This window comes from Falco peregrinus, chromosome 2 (assembly GCF_023634155.1).
Source record: "Falco peregrinus isolate bFalPer1 chromosome 2, bFalPer1.pri, whole genome shotgun sequence".
Taxonomy (NCBI): Eukaryota; Metazoa; Chordata; class Aves; order Falconiformes; family Falconidae; genus Falco; species Falco peregrinus.
Window position 1 is genome coordinate 95,775,515 of NC_073722.1, and position 21,104 is coordinate 95,796,618.

A 21,104-nucleotide genomic window follows, 5' to 3' on the forward strand; every position below is an offset into this window, starting at 1 on the left:
CAGGAGTTCAGGCTATTTTTGCTTGACTGTACATAGACTCTCCAGTGGCTGTATCAAACAGGGCATGGATTCTTCTTTCCAAAAGTTGAGATGCATTCTGGAGTAAGAAGCACCCATTCAGGAGCCTCTATGCATTACCATGAGATAAAACCCTTCTTTTAGTTAGCAAGCAATCCAAGGAAGGACAGATAATTCTACAAGAAGCAGAGGACAGAGATGGGAAGCAAATGCAGTGCCGTTAGTGGTCGGAGGTAACCAGATCTTCACTGATTCAGAAACAAGACAACTTGAGAATGTGATCTCAAGGGGAGAAGACTCCACCAATGTTCAGTAGTTTCAAAAATCCATTCTCTTGCCAAGAGAGCACCACACTTCAGTTTTCAACATGACTGTCAAGAGCCCACTGCAAGAGCTTCCTAGGGCAGCAATCATCAGAGCCATAAATTAAGTCAGTGGATGAACATCTGCCAGATTTGCCTCAGCAGAAAGCCTGAAGAGGTAAACTGGCAAAGAGGGCAATAACTTGCCAAGGGGGTTGCTCTGTTTTTTAGCAAGTGTGTTACCTTCCACAAAAGGGGTGGCTTAATTCAGATCTTTCTCTCTTCTGAAAGGGAAAGGAGGCTCTGAACTGCAAGCTTCATGGCATATGATGCAGTTACACTGCTCCTGTTGGCAAGATCGCTGAAGAGCAGCTATTTGGAGATGCCAGATATTGCCCCTGGGCTTCCAGCATGCACAAGAGACTCACTGGTGCCTGCAGACAGCTCTAGGAAGCATGCAGGCTAACATAACATCCTTTAGGTCCACATTCATCAATGCAGAGACTTCCAGACCCCCTGACCGCATAGATTTGAGCGGAGACAAACATGAACATACAACTGGACAGATCACAAAATACAGTGAGAGTATGAGGCGGGGGAGTCACTGGCCCCCAGCCCAAGATCAGGGATGCCTGGGCAGCCCATGCGTGCCCCAATGCAAAGCTTGCCTGGACAGTCGTCCCTTCTGCATTATGTGAACAAATCCGAACTGGCAGGGCGAATGTGTGCCAATTCAGGGGCTGTGTCATGCGACCATAGTGTTTTTCATCACATATGAAACACCCTAAAATTGGATTTACCATCTTATGGAACCATGGCCTTTTCCCTCAAGTCTTAAGTAGATCTTATTAAGGGGGAAAAAAGGTTTCTTTATGGGGGGAGGAGGAGGTAAGGAAAAGGAAGATGGAAAAGAGAGAGGGGTGTTAACATTGGGGAGCCATGTAACAAGGCAGGCTCTTTCCACAGCAATGGTTGTTCTGGTTTCCCTATTTCAGATGGGGGGAAGGGATAGCTGAAGAGCTATTTGCAATCTAACTTCAAAGGCTTTAGTCGACTGGGAAGCTAAGTCATGCATAAAAGGATGGTAGAGTGGCAAGAAAATACCCCCTACAGATAAATTAGTCAGGGAATGTTCTCTGCTTCTCCCAAAGACTTTCATACAGCCAGACTGGCTTTACCCAGGTAAAGCCCTTTTCAGACACCAGGTTCAGTGGTGCAGAGTCCTGGGAACAAACCAGCCAAATCCAACAGAGGAACTAAACAGTCTCTCTGAAAAAGAGAAAGGCAGCAGTAAGCATGCAATAGGCTTCTCTGTCATTTTCTGCCATCTCAGCTATTATCAGTAGATATTATTCTAAGGTCTGTCCACACACAAAAGATGCAGAGCTTGAGGCAGCATCTCCCTCCCTAAAGATGCAAAGCAAACCATGGAATTTTGGAGAAATCCCACTGTATATGGAGAATTCATTTCCCAAATGATTCTGAATTGCTCCATTCTGTTCTTCACACTGGCGTGCAGAAATGCACCCTCATTTCTAGAGAGCAGAAGGTACTTTACAATCAAAGATAAAGGGAATTGGCAATACTAGATCAGAGTCCACCTATAAATAAAACAAAACAAGAAAAAGCAGTAACTGCATGTGCAGAGTACACAGATACCTTACAGTTCAGTGCCAGGCAGGAGCTCATATGCCATCCCCTGAGCTTACCCTCATAATTAAACCTTAGGTCAAATGAAGCCATGAATTCAGATCTTGCTACCAACAAGGTGATAAGCAAGCAGATAAGCTTTGAAAACAGTCTAGCTTCCCAGCTGATATCAGCCTATTGAAGACTAGGTTGTACACATACTTTATTTGAACAACTTCTAATCAGCAGAACTAGGACAGTTTGATAGTCTTCCCCTTTTACATACTACTACTATACCCTCGAGTATCTGAAATCACGTGGCTATTACAGTTATGGCAGCATTTTCAGTGCTCCCTGCACTTCCAGTTAGTACAACAGCAGTTTCATTTGTAAGACCTGGATGCCTGCAATGCAAACCATGCAACGTTGAGTCTCCTCAGAAGGGAGGGCAGAAATGTAGGAATCAAGGTCTTGAAGGACAACAGACAAAAGAAAAACAAGAGGAGTTTTTGTTAGATCATGCATCAGTATCATCTTTTAATGCTCTTCTGCTGGCTGCCGTCTGCTCTCAGACCCAGGTGCCATTAGCATATCCTGAGGCAGCAGTTCAGACACTTGCCTTCCTTCTCAAGAGGCATCTCAAATAATGAGCCTGGCTTCTCCCTCCCCTCTCTCAGAGTTTGAGCTTATCTTGTCCTGAATTTCTAGGGCACAGTTCTGATCTGCTCAAGTGGCTGGGAAGCAAAGAGGACTAACTTCTTTTTGGCACGCACAAGAAAACCCAGGAACCTGTAGCCCACAGCTGATGGAGGTAGCTTAGAACAGCCCCTTCCAAACAAGCCTTTTCCAAAGTACAGCTTTTACTTTCCAGAAAGTGTGGAACAAACAAAAGGAAAGAGTTAAAGTCCTGATTTTTATGTGAGCCTTTCCCTTTCCTGAACAGTTTTGCTGAGATTTCATGAGTCCTCCACTGTTGGCCCGGGAGGTCACACAGACACAGCACTACTCTCCTCCCAGCAGCTCTCTTCTATCCCAGTACCAACTATTCAAGAAGTAGTATGAAAGCATGAAAGAAGGAACACTGTGTTAATAAGGTCTTCCGGACCTCGTTAGCATCCTGACTGCAGTCACGGTGGCAATACAGTATGTTTTCAAATAAAAAAATCTGTGGCCTCCGGTTCTGGAGACAGCCACTGTCATCATCCCAAGAGAGGACAACAGGATCTCTGCTGTGTTTCTGAAATCCCCAGCAAAGCTACTGCAGAAGACCATTCAGCCAGTCCATCTGATCTTGACCGTCTGACAAAAAGCATTAACCACTTCGGATGAAGCCCCCACCGCAGGTGGTGCAAGTGCTCCAGGCCAGCTGGGAAGAAGCAGTACAGAATGACCCCGGGGAATGAAAGGCTCACAGGACAAAAACACCTCTAACTGGCTTCGGCCAGACTGCGAGCCCTTTGCAGCAGTGGCCACAAATGATGACTGGCACCCTAATGAGCTTAGCAGGCTCCACTCATTTTCTGAGCATTACAACACAAGCTAACAAGTCCTTCCCAGCAAAGTGCCGTCGATGCATTAAAACCCAGCTAGACCGCCGGTGACGCTTCACTCCAAGGAGCCTATTTCAAACAGCTAAAGCAGCTGAGTACAGATGCTCTTCCTCAAAAGTAAGGGTGAGGCCAGCAACAAACACTTCCCCTTTGGTAACATTTCTCTTCTCTTACGGATCTTCTCTCTGGAGGCATCTTTATTTTTTCACCGCTTTATTTCCTGCTTAGATTTTCCTTCTCTTGCTGTATTCTGATTCAACTAAGTGCAGTCAGAAAGGAGAGAATCAAGCACATCTGCTGAAGTACATAACATGTTCATTAAAACAATAAAAATCTTCCTCGCTCTAAGACAAAGCCTAAAGCAATATCCAGCCAGAAACACCTTCCAAGTTGTCCCTCTCCGAAACCTGCTCAGTGAGGGAAAGGCAACTTTTTCCCCATACCACTTCTCTTGGGTGATGGAAACACAACCCTTGTGGTTGCCAACTGTTGACTGATTCCTTAACAAAAATAATCTCTGTGCAAGACATGACATTTCTCATGGCCTTCTAGAAGATACCAAACTTCTGCTATTAAACTATCCCTACTATATGCAAAATAAATTGTGTAACCACAACTGTTCTAAATTACCAGAGTGGAAATACCCCACGGCTGGGCTGCATTCCCACGGCCATTTGTGCAGGCATAAAATATTAAAAAAAAAAAAAAGACAAGAGGTAAAGTACGCTGATTTTCCCACCTGTCGCCTAATTAACAAGCAGGAGGTTGAAAACAAACACATGGAAATACTTTTCATCTAGAGCAAAATTCAGCTATGCACCTCATTGCCACAGGATACTACAAAGACTCAGAAGTGCAGATGGGTTTAAGAAATGATTAGATGTTTGTGGAAGACGGGTCCACCAACAACTACTGAACATGATCGTGTCCTAATCTGATGGTCATGAGTAGCAGAGAGACCCCAGGGGAGCACCACCGCATACATCCTGGCTGTTGGTGGGGTTTCTGCACAGCACTGACTGCTCTGACCTCCCACTGAAGGTCTTTCAGCAACCTAGAAGAAATAACCCCCAACACCACAGACAACCAAGGAAAGGTAAAGACCTGCCTTTTCCTTGCTTACTCATGGGTTAGTCCAAAGTCTCTTTCCGTTCTCTCTTGCAGCAAAACCATAATCAAGCGCTACTACAGATGACTGCTCAAGCAGAAGGGCTGCAGGCACATGGGCAGAACCCTTCAGCAGCAGCCACCAGTGGCAGGTCCCCCACGCTCTCTGCTCCTCGGACCAACCACCCCAGCCCTCAGGCTCTTTCAGGCCTCCCCATGTTGGTGACAGCTTTACTCACTTCTTTAATGCTTGCTTTAAAGAGCTTTGGCAAAATGATGAGTGCAAAGCCCCACAGAAGCACACCGCAGCACAGCATCTCTCCGTACCTGAGCAGACATACTAAACCACTCTCAGTCACACAGCGGTCATTTTTATTTTTTAAAGCAGCTTTCCCATTAGATTGGTTCATTAGTTTGAACTTACATATGAACTCTTGGAAAGGCAGGTTACTCATTTAAAGAGCTGTGTGAAACAGTTGTGAGAAAGACACAAAACCAGCCAAACACAGCTCTGTGCTCATGCAGTTGCTGATTCAGGTGACCAGCTGGAAGGCACAGGCATTTATTATTATTTTTTTTTTAGCAGTTGTACAGGAACAGCTGGCTTGGTGGTTTGCAAATAATAGTTTTTTGCTTAGGATGGTTTAGCCTCAGCACCTTTTGAAGCACCAGAGCCACATGGCACTGCTTATTTATACCACATACCATGATCAATACATCTCACTGGATGTGATACTAAGGTTGTGCCTCAGTAAGAACAGAGTTACACCGTGCGATACTCTTGATACTAGAGCTCAGTCAAAATGGTAAAAATACTTCAAAAACTTGGTCATAACATGGGTTCAACATTCATCCTTCTCACAACTCAGTTTGTATGTTTAGCCCCCAATTCACTTGCAATAAAATCTAGTCCTCACACCATCGCCATCCCAACTCAGAAGTTTAGAGACCACTATTGAGCTGCCCTTTTGATTTTTAGTTTTTATTAAAGGCATGGTACTATGTAAAGCTCAGGTTTTCTTCAGCTTGGACACTGAGAGCAGACCCACACAAAACCTTCCAGAGCAAAGACAGAGGCCATGTGCAAGCTGCACCTACCGCACAGTGGTTAACCCCCCCAAAACAGTGCAAACCCACCAGTGCAGTTCCTCATGTCTCCCTCGCCTGCCTCCCCCCCTCTCTCCACAACCCCAGAGCAATACACAGCCTCCCGAGCTGGGCTGCAAAAGCCAACTGGCGTTCCCCCAAAGGACTGTGCACCCACAACAGCCATGCCAAAAAGCACCTCCCTAACTGCAGCCTTGTGCCACAGCCCTTTTGGAGCACATGCACCCCAGCAACGAGCCAAGACAGAGTCATACAACAAGATTTCCTCAAGCTGAAGTCTGAGCATCCAACCCAGCAGGGATCACGGCTTAGTTCTGGTGTCTTGCAGCTAGGCTGGGTGCTCCCTGCTCCCAGCAAATTTAAAAGCAATCCCAGCATCAGGTCTCCATCAGGGCTGCCTTTTGTCACCAAACTCACACTGTCTTCCTGCCAGCTCTCACTGACCTCGAATACACCTCAAGTTTGCAAAACCATGTGCTGTTACCACTTTTCCGATTTATTTTGGGAGATGCATCCCACCTGACATTGTATTAAAAAGCAAAGAAATTCACTGAGATTCTCTTGTCAAAATGCATCCTTTCACACACATCTCCATGGCATGTATTCAACCAGTAGATTGCCCTTCATGTTTTACTGTAATTTGAATAATTTTATGCAGTACTAAGGATTTTCATATTTTCCAAGTAATTTTTTTCCCAGACAAGTGCAAAATACTTGTAGCACCATGATAACAGTTGCTCGCATTTATTTGCGTCCTTCAAAGACAGTATTTCAATTATCTGCACTGGAAACTCCCAGCCACATCTGCGGACCAAAATGCCACATTTGGCAACCACTTAGCAACAAGGACTGGATTGGGAAAGTGTCCCCAGAGCCAAGCACCAACATTAAAACCAGCTCCTGCTTCCATCAAATAACACTATCACCTGAATTATTTTTTTTTTTGCCTGGGACACACAAGGCACCAGAAATAACAAGCTCCTCCAGGAGAAGGGAAACCTGGAAAGATGCTGCCTACTTCAGCAATCCCTCCCCAGGCTCCAGAGGGAACACCTCCCCAACATGGGCAATGCACGTTAATCCTGCATAGTGGCACGAAGGCACACCACTTGGACGTAAGCACAAAACTGTATCGCTCACTGCAAAACAGCTCTTTTGGGAAAAATCTGGATATAAGAAAGCAATTCACACTCCACATCATCAACAAAACCAGCAAACAACCAATTCCTTGATCAGGCCAGCAAAGGGCCATTTCAACCCCACGAAAAACCAAACCCAGCCCTTCTTCCACACCACCCAACCTGCACAATCCTCAGCCCTCTTTTTCCTAAGGCTCCATGCCATCGCACTCATTGATACAGGAAATCTGGGCAGTGGTGAGCCCGAGGACATCCCACCCTGAATGCTTCAAGATGCAAGCAAAGGGGAAAGATGGGAAGGACTGGACCCTGGTGAGACCATCTCTGCTTCTCCTCTTCCTCCCCTCCTCACCATTCTCACAGCCTTTTTCCTAACAATCTCCCTGACTTACTGCCTGATATGGAGAAAGAGAGATTGGGCAAAACGCAGGTGAGGTGGTCAAAGGTGTGCAATAAATTGCACTTAGTACACAGTTATCAGCTCCACATAAACACATACTCCACAAACCCACACATTCAGAGCAGCCAACAAATCCAAATGCCACTCAAAAGCACCTGAGTCAAAGCACCCAAGTCTCAATGAGTGAAAACTGGAAGTTCTGCTACAGCTCTCAGACCCTTTTGCAACCAAACCCTCCAAACCATTAGAACTCTCCCAGCTTTGAGTTCGAGCAGCAGTTTCGCTTCCTCCCTGCGCTGTGCCTGCGCAGCACGCACAGTGCCCTCTATGCAAAGAGCGATTGCTGGAGCCCAAGCCGCGAACAACTTCCTTTACTCAAACTGCTCCTGAAGCAATACTTTTGCAACACCCAGAGGAGTGAACCTATTCCAACCTGGGGAGAAATTAGAAACCCCAGTTTGCCATCTTGCTATTTTACATGCATCTTGACCTCACCATGCCTGTCTGCACCACTGGAACCTTGCAAAAGCAGTCACTGGCTTTATTTTAAACAAATAAAAAACATTTTTAAAGACTTTTTTTTTTACCTTTTTTTCTTTTTAAAGACTTTGTTTTTAAACAAGCTGAAAAATCTGAGCTATCTTTTTATCATGATGAATGGGCATTTCCAAAAGCAAGCTCTGCACTTTCATAATAAATCCTGAGACAGCAGTAACACGTCTGGGTCAAAGGAGCCCTCGTGGGCAGGTACGTGATGAGCAGAGTTAACGAACTCACAGGTTTCGTTTTGAGTTTTGCCCCATCTTCACTAGGTACAAACAAGTACCCCAAACCGAAAATTAAAAGCAATAGAAGGGGGCTGGCAAAGTCATGGGACTCAAAATTGATGTATACGGAAAAACCGTTCTACTGGTGAACTGTATCTATTTAGAGGACTCCAGGAAAGGCAACAGCCAGCAAAAATTTGAATAAGTGCTCGTCTGTTCACTGCTCTGTGTCAGACACAGCCACATATAGAACACAGCGGCTGCTCCGTCTTCTTCACAATCAGACCCAGAAATTAGTGCTGTTCTGGCGGCTGCTAGCACAATATGCTAACAGCAATTATTTTCTCAATATTTCTACTGATTACCTAAACACTGGCACATTTTCTCAGTGTCACTGCATGTTGCAACACACGCTGCCATCCAGTAACTTATCTGCATTCTCCCTTGGTCACTTTTCACAACCATCAGATGTGAAACACAACTAGAATGATAATGGGTTGGAGAAACTGCAAGGAAAACGTGTCATTTCAATGTGAGGCTTCACAGCCTGCATTTATGACATCTGAACATTCGATATCATCACTGCTAAAACACAAGTGTTGAAAAGAATAGGAAGAACTCTGTAAGCAGCAAAAAGAAGATGCCAAGGGCGCTCTAACTGTAAATGGTCTGCAGAGCTCAGACTTGCAAATATTATTCTGCCATAAGCTATATGCTCTGGTTAAACATTGTAATTTGGATCTAAGTTTCCAGTGCAGCAGAGCATCTATAGATTACATAAACACAAAATAGGTAGTGCTCTACCTATTAACAAGAGATTCAATTATACATACCCAGTCCACCAAGAACTGAAAATTTACAGAAAGTCACTGGTGGCAAAGTAGGGAACAAACTGAGCTAGTGGCAAGAGTATAGTCACAACTGATTTATAAAAAGGGACGGCAATGTCATCTCTATTAGGTATGCAAAATGCAAAAGCCTCAAAGTCTTGGCCTGGTATAAAGAGAGTGAAAGAACCACTCGGCCTCCCAACCACAGCCTGCTTTCTATTTTTCAGTTACACTCCAGAGCATTTCACCATTTCTAGTGCTGTTATCAACAAGAGGCATGTTCTCTCATTCTACTGAAGCTGTCAGGTATCCAACAAACCCAAACCACAAACAGTCAGGTGTTTCTCTGTTTAGTTCCCCCCCTCCCCCCGCCATGAGCATACACATATGAGGGGGGTGCATGACCAGGAACACCAGGTGAATCCTATGCAATTCTGCTCTGAAAAAGTGACTGCAAAAACCACACCAGGCTTGTTACCTCTCACTGTTTCCTATACTGAACACATCTGGCTGGTCCAGCCCTCTGCTCTGCTAACCACCTGCCTTGCAAGCACTCTGGAGCCGAATACAAAAAGTCAAAAGTAAAACACAACTTAGCAAACACAAAGCAACTTCCCTACTTTGTGTACATTTCTGCAGGAGCAGCAGGTTTTCATGTGGTAAGTGAATCAGATGTAAAGGAAGCAGTCCCTGCCTGTGGTCTTCAAGTATCAGCTCTGGAAAAAGAGGTAACGTAACAATATCCTCCTGCATTTCCACTGCTTTGGGAGCCAGGACATCCCTACCTTGGTCTTGACCAGGTTATATAGGAACCGACTCTCAGCCCTGAGCATCCCCAGGATGATGCAGGGCTGCAGTCCTGCCCCAGTGTGCTCCCTCCGCTGGACATGGAGGCTGAACAGATCTCTGAGCTCTCAAAAGGGTCCAGTGTAGTGTCGCATTTAAATCACCTTTTGAGGGATTTGTGTGCTGCCTTTCTTTTCTGAGCAAGCTTGAACTCCACAAGATCCCCTGAAGTCCCTGTGGCTTCTCACTGCTGCTGTGCATGGGTCAGAGGGCAGAACTGAACCCACAGTTTAAGCAGCTCACTCATTTTAATTTCACAGGTTTAACATGGCTGGTGTAATTCACATATAAAACCACAGCAGTCATCCAAATCTTTGCTGCCTGGGCATTGGCTGGCTACATTTCTGGAAATTCGTGATCATAACGTATACCTATTTTTTGAGTTTCCATTAGGAACCGGTTCTGTCAGGCATGATCACATTCACAAGAGCTCAGGAGGCAGGAAAATTTGAAAAAGTGTTTATGAGACTGGGCATAAATCACAGCTCTTGGGTTTTTCTCCCTTCTTCAATTAAAAAAATACATTCAGAACAACCATTCCCCACACGTACTCCCCCCATCTCCCTCCAGAAATGATGAATCCCACTCTAGCTGTAAATTGGATCCCAGGTGTACCCATATATATTATACATACATAACAGCTACTTATGGGCATAAGGGCTCTTGCACAGTTACTGTGGAAACCAAGGTATCAAATTTCCTGGCTCTTACGACTCTACCTTCTCAACCTTAATGTTCATTTACCTTGAATAAATCACTTCTGCACTCTCCAGCCCAGAAACATCCCCCAGTTGAGTGTGTTTGGGTTCATCTTTAGGAGGCTCCCTCTAACGCACTGTCAATGTCCCAGGAACATGGGGCTGCCTCTGAACCCACACAACCCACAGGTGGGAACAGGGTGCAGGAGCAGAGCATCCTGTTTCAGCCAGAGACTGACCTGCTCCTGCACAGCACAGCTCCAAGGGGCATCAACTGCTCCTGGGGCAACCACTGCAGGTACTGCTGGCAGAGAAACCCCCTGCAGCTCCTCTCGCTGCCTGGACAGCATCGGGGCACTGCTTTCTCTCACAGGTGCTCGTGACCACTAAAAGGTTGAACTTCGCTCTGTAGGAAAGGGGAATCATTTACCAGCTACTGAAACACAGCCCAGTCCGTACGGGATGCTGCAGCACAGAGCAGCACAAGGCACGATGCAGTGTCTTGAGGAGAATATCATCGCATCCTGCTAAGGCTCCAGAGAGACAATATGACACTTCAGCATAAATTTCTTCCAGTTCTGGCCGTGACCACACAAGAACCCGAAGATACTTCAACATGAAGTGCAAATTCAGCCCAGATGTAACCTCAGGGACTTCAGCAGAGCTCACTGCAGGACTGGGCCTGACCCACCTCATCTATGTGTAAGCACAGAAATTCTCCCTGGGTAACCACAAGAGGATCTGCTGTACACACACACACAGCTTGTCACAAGGATGCTGATGCTGTCCTGTAAGAGGCAGCTCAGCATCAAAAACATTTGCAACAGCCGACAAACACTGAGAGGTGCTGGTGACAGCAGCAGCTTTCATGGCCTCTAGGGCTGCTGTGCACTGTGTGACTTCCAGTTTGCTCCCCAAACCATTTGCTAAAACTCACAGCAAGCACAAGAACTGCTCTCACCTCATTCATGTTTCAGGATCTTCACTTTTATGATTATCTTTGGCATTTTTAAAGCACCCCTCCCATCACAGTAACTAGGCGCTTAGCCAAACTACCAGGAAGACAGGAGTCTTGATCCCACAATTAAAATGTACCTCTGTATTTATAAATCTCAAAGAATACTATTGTCAGTCATACGGTCTTCCTAGTACACACTGGCTACACACACAAACTAAAACGTTCATGAGCTGAAACATGAAAGGCATCATCAATATACAACAAAGTGACTTGTTACAATCCTGTCACCCTCCCCAGCACACACAGGCAAGGCCTCTTCCTGTAACAAGCAAAGCAACAAGACCTGGCTCAAATGGGATGTCAAAACATCAAACTGTACTTACTCAACCTTTGCACTTCTGAAACAGCAAAGATCCTGTGAAAAAAATAATTACAATTCTTTCCTTGTTATCTCTCAAGAACATAGGAAGGAAAGTTTGTATATTGCTATCCTCAAAAATTTTCCTAAAATAACAAAGCAGCTCAGCTGTTTCCTTTCCTTGCCATCTTCTAAGTTTATTGAAAAAGCCCTCTCTGCCTTGTTGCCCTGGCTGACAGGTAGTGTTGTTTGTTTGTAAAGGATCCCTTTCCTCCTCTTACCTCGTACTGCCCACATCCCACTCTTTTCCACCTCTCAGTGCTTGTCCCTTGGCTAAGCTCAGCAGGACTTTCTCTGCAAACCATAATCAGTGCTCTGAGATTAGTCGTAGTTAGGTGTTGCAGACAGATGCACAGCCCTTCCCCTCCCACACCCGAACTCCCTGCCAAGCTCTGGCTTAGGAGTATCATACCGGATCTTGAAACCAAACTCCGGGGTCTTGCATGACAAATCAGAGCAATTGCTGGGGCTTGGCTGTACCTCCTTTATTTATGGCAAGTCTGGGGTGGTTAACTTGCCTGACAATCTGACAGCGCTTCACCTATGGAACAAATGTTACCATACTGGCGATCATTGACAAAGATCATGCTTGTTTTGACAGGAAACAGGAGTAGGTCCTTGAAAAGCACCTATTGTCTCAGGAAAATCCTCCCTGCAACTTTGCTGGCATCCTTATGAGTCCTGAGATTTTCCCAGCTAGAGCACCCGTTCTAAGAGAGCTGGCCTGGGGCTGCTCTGACCCTTGAAGAGCCAAATATGAAGTAAATAAGAAGTTCAAACTCTACGCTTTATTGCTTCCTTATGATTCTTAAGGAGACCTCCCTACACTAACATACCATTGCTGCTCTGCTCCCCACGCCACACAGTCACTAGAAATACTCGGGATCTGCCTTCCTTCTGTTTTGCTGGAGGATTCTCTGAACGACTGGAAGTTGAATAGCGGTATCACAATAGGCTGAAGCTGGAGGTTCAGCTTTCCAGCCCTTAGACAGAGTCAATGCCCCTCTCTAACTCAGTTGGAAAGCTGCAGCTCAAATTTCAGCCTATGTTAAGTCACTGTTCAGCTCTGCTTCTTCAGCAAAAGAGAGGGAAGCCAGGAGAGCCTTTTTCTAAAGCAAAAAACTTGGGGGGAAGAAGGGCGGGGGAAGGAAGCAAAAACACATGGAGATGTTTTTTTGTGCATCAGAAGGAGCAATGAAAGGCGCAGGCAACTTTTCCAACATGCCAGAATAGCTTAGTGTGATTTGTAACCAAGAGGAGGGTTGCATAAACAGCTCCAACAACAAACATCAAACTTCTTTGAGGGGAGGAGACAATTAAGGCAGCAATGACCTGCACCGAGACCCTGCTACCACCTTTCTGACTTCTGCAGAGGATAGAGACATTTATATCACTTTGTATCACAGAACCACAAGCGCGAACTTCTGACACCAGCATCTCATTAAGGGGAGACAAAGACTTAACACGGGCTTCAACGTCAGCACACTTCTGCCCCATATTGCAACCCACAAATATAACATTCCAGCCAGTCCCCCAAGGCTGATGTCAGCTACCCAAAGTGCCTGACCCCACATACCGTGCTGGCATTCATTCATCTTCCTAAATATGCTCAGAACTGGCTGCAACCCACTTGCATGAGAGTAAGGACAGCAGATACAAGCCCAGAATGGCAAGGAGATGAGGGAAGCCTTCCTCATGTGTTTTTTTTAGATGAGGGATGCCTTCCTTGTGCTTTTTTTTAAACAAACTGAGAGTTATCCCCTCTTAAGCCTGCCAGACCCAGCTCAAGCAATCAAAAATTCCATTCCTAATTAATACATCATCAGGTCCCACCGGCCAGGGACTTGCCTCCCAAGAGGGGAGCCTAGGCCAGGCTAAATGATGAATGAGAGACCTCAAGCAGCTGAATCATTTCTATAAACTGGCAACTGCAAGGACAAGCAGGTTTGGAAAGGCATGTAGAAAACACAAAATATCCAGTACAGTTACAATTATTTTTTTTTCTATTTAGCACTGAGACCTGCACTACCTTACTGCTGCAGTGGTTTTCCTCCAGTTAAGCACTCTGCAAAGCCCACAGCTACAGGAGCAGCTCCTCCTCTCCTAAAATGCAGCCACTTCTCGGGTGAAAATGTCACAACTGTAGACCACTGGAGGGAAATCCATTCTGCCAGCTTAACCCCAGCAAACTTTCATGAGAAATTAAACTGATCTCCCACACTCGGGACACTTACAAAAGACCAGCCTTCTTGGATGGCTGAAGTCCCCTTACTGCAGAGTTCATGCACACTAGGGACAGCAGTTTCATCTGCTGGCATGACTATTATAAATACTGAGGAGAAAAAGGGTCTGGCATTTGCCAAGATCTGTATTTTGACTGTTCCTTGACACAACAGAAGAGAACCAACACATCTACTGCAGCGATACTCACATTTGTTGCAACAGACCTCCCAAACAGACACACCATGCAACGTAATTTCTCTGTCTGCTGGCACCATTCCACACTGTTAAGCTCTCGCTGTCCCTTCAGCCACAAATGCCCCAGCAGAGGCAGCAAGCTCCACTCTATTATTGGAAGACTCAGTGGAGCACATCCCCCACAAGCCAACTACCTCCCCCTTTCAACTGTGCAAAGCAAGTATTAAAACCCAGCAACTGTCTCCCATTCAAACCAGATGGTATAAATAGCTGGAGAGCTATCAAACAAAGTATACATTCAATACTTCAGTGTAACATGAAAGCCCCATTAAGCAAATGTGTGCATACATGCACACCCATGCTCAGGGACCAAAGCCATGGCAGAAAGCGCTCAGTTAACTCCTCTAGTGGCTTAAGTGTCCATCGACACTCAGGACATTCACACAGCACAAGCACTGGCCAAGCGTCCATGGCTCGTGCAGTCCTTGAGCTCTCCCGAAGCTATAAATTGCAGCAGGCTGCTATTATAAACAAGGAAAGCTGGAGACTGGCAAGTTGATTAAGACCATCACTTTGTGTCACGTCTAACTCATTTCCAGCTGCCTTGAGTAACAGAAAAAAACCACCAGACACCCTATGCTCTAACAACACTAAAAGAAAAGTACAATTCCCCACCCTGTCCAGCTCTAGAGATATGCATGGAGCTTCGTAACTCAGTTCCAGCTCACTTACCTCATCCATTTTTTCTGATGTTGGAGTCTGGTCACCAGGCACCATTTCTTTAGCCTCCGAGGTCTCAATTTTGGAGGTCCTGCTTAGCTGATCAATGGGAGTCATGCTGGCCTCTGATGTCCCCCGGGAATTCTGACTCAGAGGAGCCGTCCCAGGGATGGGCTCGTCATCGTCAGAGTCAGGTAACGGCGTGGGGCTAATGTCCTCCAAGCCTGTGCTGGAAGGGCGTGAGGAGGGCGTCTGACCTCTGTAACCAGGCTGAGAGTTTGAACCGTACATTGGGATGGGAGAAAGCTGGGAAGAAGAAGAGGAAATAGGGCTACCTTCCATTCGGATCTCATTATCCGAGTCATGCTCGTTAAGAAAGGGTAACTTTGTTCTCTGCTCTTTTAAGAGCATCTCAATCCTTGAGTCTAAACTGTTATGCTGCATTTCAGACTCCATAGTGGGGGTGCCAGGGGTCTCGCTTCTCTCTGGAGTCTGAGAGAAGGATGCTGTGCTCGGTTCAGGAGCAGTGTTCGAAGCGGGCAAGGGCGGAGGCTCCTCCTGTTTCTCCTTCACTGGGACAAAATCGATGTTAGTGGCAGCGCTGCTTTCAACAACCATCTCAGTAGGAGGTGGCGCAGGTCTTCGGTACTCAGTTTCCCTGGAAGTTTGGGGAAACTGCTGCTCATCAGATTGGGGAAATACAGCTGGTGCTTGGTAGGGAGAAAAGGCAGATTTGTAGCTCGAAGAACTAGAGTGGCTCAGGGGAGGAGTGTGAGAGAACTGAACTGGCTCCTGCTGATGGGATTTGTATGTACTAAACTGATGCTCTGTCCCTCGGTAAACACCTGCTGAGTTATGAACATAGTGATGTCCTGGTCGACGGTTGTAGGCGTCTGTAAATTTTGTTTCATGTCTCCTGGGTTTGTACCCACTGTCCTGCCCAAAATGGTACACAGGTGTCGTCTGACGACTAGAATAGGTGGAATCCTGGGAAAACGGCGTCCCTAACCGTGGGGTATGAGGTGTTCCTTGGGACTGTGGGGTAAACTGGCTGTACGAGTTTGGGGTATCTTGCCGACAGCTGGAATAGGCTGTGTCATGGGAAAACGGTGTGCTGCTGTTTGGGGTAACAGATGATCCCGCAGAAGAAAGGTTACTGTCTTTCAGGCGCTTCAGGGAATCCGTCAACTATAAAAGCAGAAGAGAGAAAAAACACCTAAACACACACTTTTAAAAAATTACTTGTCTAATCTGCTTGGTTTTCAGAGGAGCTGAGTACCCAGGAGTTTGCACAGATGTCCATGGGAGAAACAAGCAAACAAACAAAAAAGGTTACAGCATCCCTGAAAACACAAATCATTATCCATTATTAACAGGCCCCTTTCATTTAAAAGAAAAAGGCAAGCAAAGTGGTACTTGTCTATAAGAGGAGGAAGAAGGCAGATACAACAGTATTCCTTAAAAGCTATACCCAAGAGCATCAGGTGAACAGGAGCCTTACACAATTCTTTTAGCTAAGAGTTTCAACTTATCAACTACATAAGGCTTGTCTAATTTGCAAATAGGAATGATAATTAAGAAAATTCCAAGACATTAAATTATCCATTTGTCTTCTTTTGTGAACAAATCAAACCATACAAATCAGCAAAGTGCCAGTCCTGCAACCAAACCTAAGCAGCAGGGCTCTGTGTTGGTCCAGCTGAGGGAGCTGACCCATCAAACATTCATCTATAACAACAAGGGAGAAGACTACGCATATAAAAAGCACAAAAAAGTTCTCAACTGCCAGAAACACCTTTTTAAACCCCTTGTCACATGCAAACGCTCAGGTAGAGCACTACTGATTATGGCATTTGAAACTGAAACCCTACTAGCCTACAGAGCAGCAAAGTAATGGCTCTGCAACTCACTTCATAGGCACATTCAGGGGGTTTCTAGGAGCAGCCCTGCTCCAACTCAGACTCTGCTGAGTCATAACAGTGCCACACTTATCATCAGCGCCAAAATCAATTTTCCATAATGCAAAGCAAGAGCTCAGCGAGAACCCTCCTGGTAGCAAAAGAGGCTGGACTGAGCTCCAGCTCCCCAAAAGCACACCAGGATAGCGAACTGGTGAGACTACAGGCAGGCTGCTCCTCTCACAAGCACTGGTAGGTAAAGAAACCCTTAAAACCACCTGCTTGTAACACGCCAGCACCATCAAACTCAAGCTGAGCTCTCACCTCCCAGCTATGCCCACACGCACCTCACCCACTCAATAGCATGGACTTGCTCTTGGTGTGACCCCCTAGAGACCATGACCACATGGACATCAGGAGTTTCTTCCTCAGCTGTTCTTAAACCTATAGGAAGGGTCAGGAACCAGCCATGTGCCTCTTGCTAAAATCCACATCTCTGCACCTTTGGTGTAGATGTGATGAGGGTTGTTTTTCAGTGGGATTTGGATATGGCCTGGAGGCAGGGATTGCGGCTCACAGAACTGTCAGGTCTTTGCTGCTCTGCATGAGGGGGAAAGCAAGTATCAGGTGTATTTCACTAAGATACAACAGCAAACAAGTTTGCTGGGCAATGCTAGTGACAAGAACATGATGCAAACAGTTGAAGTTACCCACAAAGTAATAATTTTGGTGGTAACTGGCGGGGCAGGGGGAGGAAATCTATTCAGGATAATAATATAATATATAATACATGAACACAGTAACTAGAGAAACAATCTTTAAGAGAATTACAGCAGGGACCACTTTGGGGGATACCATCAATTAAATGGTTTGCTGTGGACCTTGAAAAAGGAGTATGAACCAATCAGTCCATGTTTTTTTTTGAGATGTGTAACCGGCAAAAATGAAAAGCCAGGCCTTGCTCACAGTGGGGCTCCCAGAAAAATCATTACTTGCCTCCCCCCTGTCTTTAAAAACACCTTGCTGGGAGGTAAGGAAGAACCAGCCTCTTTATGATTTTGTTAAAAGGATACTGTGTTTTTTGCCTTGTTGCAGTTGGAGTGGTTGGTGGGAGAAGAGGAGAATTTTGTTTTTGCAGACCAACAGGATTTTCACATTCAATGTACAGCTCTCACCTGTCCTGAAAACATCTGATCACAGAATTAATGAAATTATGGCATTTTAAGAAGTCGTAAGACTGCAGAGAAACAGAGAGGAGGGAAAAAAAAATATCTCTGCCAAATCTCTTTCAAATGTGATGCCTTAAAGTGGGTTCCTAAGCCACAATCGGGAGCCAAAGTACATTTAGAAAACCCAAGAGGGCTGATGACTTCACACGAACAGGCTTCACTTCCCCCTCATCCTAGTGGGGTTCACAAGGGAGCAAGTAAATGTACAAAGCCATTCAGAGAATTGTACCCTAAGTACTGAGAGACACCAGAAGCCCTCAGAAATTCTGTCCACTGCTTTTATTAACAACTCATTCCAGTGACTTATTAAGATTCTGGAAAATTGATGCCACTATTCACAGACACCTTCCATCTTTTAGCCTTTAAGCAAGGCTGAAGAACATACACACTAAGGATTACATACTGCAGACACTAGGTCAAATGTACCACTGTAAATCATTCCCCCTGACTTCAAGGGAATAATCTCATCTCAGGGACAGATCTGATCCACTCCAAACTGCAGGAATTTCTAATATTAATAGGGCACATACTGTCGGTTCTGTAGGCATTCTTCATTCAGAAAGACAAAAAGCACTTGCCATCTATGCAGACACCGGCATACGGATTAGCCACATGCACTGCATTCGCAGAGTTACATTTGCTATGGCAATTATGAGCAAGTTATATTTAAATATGAATTAGTAACATCCACTGAAACTACGACAAGACAAAAAAAAAGGGGGCTAAATTAAAAGTGTTAAAACACTAACATTGATGATGCATTTGTTTTGAATTTTCTAGAAAGTTATTCTTAAAAAAAAAGCCAAGCAAACATACCTGGAGAGTTTCATTCACAGTTGGTGATACATCCTGTTCGGTGCCTACAGGAAGGGTCTGAGGAGTGTAAAGACCATTAACAAGCAGTTCGTAGAATCGCATGCGGGTTTCACCTGCACAGACCACAATGGAAGAGTTGGTTAAACACAAACACCACAGTCTATGTAAAAATACATATTCTTGACACCTGCACGACCCTGCTACCACTCCCAGCCCACTGCATCTGTGCAACTGAGGAGCAGGAATCACCCCTGAGGCTCACAAGGATCATTTTAAAATCATCTGCTGGGCAAGTGAAGTCAGATACTCCCTTCTGCAGCCAAGACAAGGAGGTTTCTAAAATCCTTTTCCTTTTCTCAGCCTGCTTGGCAGCTCTGCTCTTTACCATGCTTTCTGGAGAACAGCAGTTTCCCTCCTCTCCAAAGCACCAAGCAAATAGCTTTCAGATTTGAGAAGTGAAACTCTCACCCAAGGGACAAGCCTCTGCCAAGACCCAGAGCCGCTTCAGAAAGCTCTCCCAACACACCTTGCTAGAAACTGGCTGTTACTAATGCAAACATGATGCATGGGAATGCCGAGGACAAAATCATTAATGCTGCTTTTCCAAAAAGACACTTACTGATCCTTTTTTCCCTTCCCTGGTTTAAGGTGTGCTCAGTGGCATCCTTCGAAGAATAAAACTCCCTGTGAATCACTCTGTGCAATGTGAAAGCAAAGCACCCCTTAGCACAATTCCGTGTAACAGAAAAGCTTGAATAAATGCTGCAGATGAGGTTATTTGGTTATCAAATCTCATTTCACAAAGTCTTGAGCCATATCCTCAACTATGTAAACTGATTTATTTCAATTAAAGTCATGACAAAATAGATCTCTTCACTACAAGAGCTTGAAGAGATACTTGAAATATTAACACACACCGCCCCCACATACGACTACAATGCCATGGATATAGAAGTGCTAGGCTTGCTTAAGTAAATATACAGTAATTGCTACAAAGTTTCAGAATTCTTCCTGGATCCCCAGTATAATGCAGTAAAAGTTACAATTTCATTTTCAAAGAGGTTTATGAATGTGAAGTGATTCCCACCTATCTTCTCTAAGGACAGATTCAATGTGTCCATTCTGTAGATAAACTGAGGCAGAGAAGCTGCTTTAAACTAGCCTGTCTTAGATGAGAAGACTGGATTTATTAGTTCCAGATTCCCAGGCCTGTGCTCTGGCCAGACAGATAAAATGACACCTTTGCTCCTAATATTTGTTTTGCTAGACTATGAAAATAAAGTTTTTGACCAACCTTTCATTCTCTTTAAAAGCTGAATACTAGAAAGAAGTGTTGAAAACTATGTATATATATTTTAAGAACATCCTAACCTGCTGATGCTATTTTAGGAACAACATTTTTTACTTGATTGTGACAGATTATAGCACACTGACAGTTTCACTCTTTCAGAATGAAAGAGATGCAACAATGGAAAAAAAACCCGTATACAGCTGGCAAACAAAACAAAAATGCAATTTGAAACTAAGACTGCAATGTCTTCTCCCAAGAAACAGAAGCATAAAACCCCCTCATTTCCCTGATGCACAGCTAACTTTCTTGAACAGCTGCCTGTTCAAGACTTGCCGAGTAGTTTATAAAAATGGAGAACAAGTAGGAATGTAGTACAATCAGCTTGTTTAAAATGCCTCTCATTAAGACATCCATTACTTATGAGCCTGCTTTAGCTTCCATTATTAAACCTCCAAATGGTTAATTTGTTCTTAAATGTAATTTTTACCTTTGAATTTCAAAGTAAGCAGGAGAAGCCTGTCTGCAAACATTAATGATACTAGAATTTCAAAGTATACATATGTAAGGTCAAGCTTAGCTCACAATACAAACTATTATATTACTACTACTGTGATTTTTCTCCTACCAGTGATCACTGTCAATAAACATCCTATTATACCCTCTTACCACATGTAGCACACCAACTGCCATATAGCTTGTGCACTAAATTGTTGAAACCTTTTAATACAGAACAAAAATACCCACGTTTTTAAGCAAACAGTGTTAACAATGTCCTCTTCCCATGAAAGAGTGCAGCAAGCCAGTTTTAAACTAGAAATGCCATGTTTGGAATGAAGAAGTACAAGCAGCAACCGATCGACACCACCTCAGCTTTAGACGTTTTCTAAAATTCAGAAGCATTTTTTTAGCAAAGCCCTCCACTAGCACACTTGGAGGAAAGAGAAAAGACAAAGCAGTGAAATG

General features: G+C 44.8%; 1 protein-coding gene across 3 annotated transcripts in view; it reads right to left on the reverse strand.

Moving 5' to 3' along the window:
• The window catches only part of SETD1B (SET domain containing 1B, histone lysine methyltransferase), a 53,371-nt gene that overhangs the window by 29,292 nt on the left and 2,975 nt on the right, over positions 1-21,104 (reverse strand). For all 3 annotated transcript variants that reach the window (XM_055795874.1, XM_005237622.4, XM_055795875.1), the window contains 2 exons: positions 18,851-18,963; positions 14,920-16,095 (listed from right to left, as the gene is read on the reverse strand). In XM_055795874.1, the coding sequence (XP_055651849.1) occupies positions 14,920-16,095; positions 18,851-18,963 (1,289 nt within the window). The remainder of the gene's footprint in view (positions 1-14,919; positions 16,096-18,850; positions 18,964-21,104) is intronic.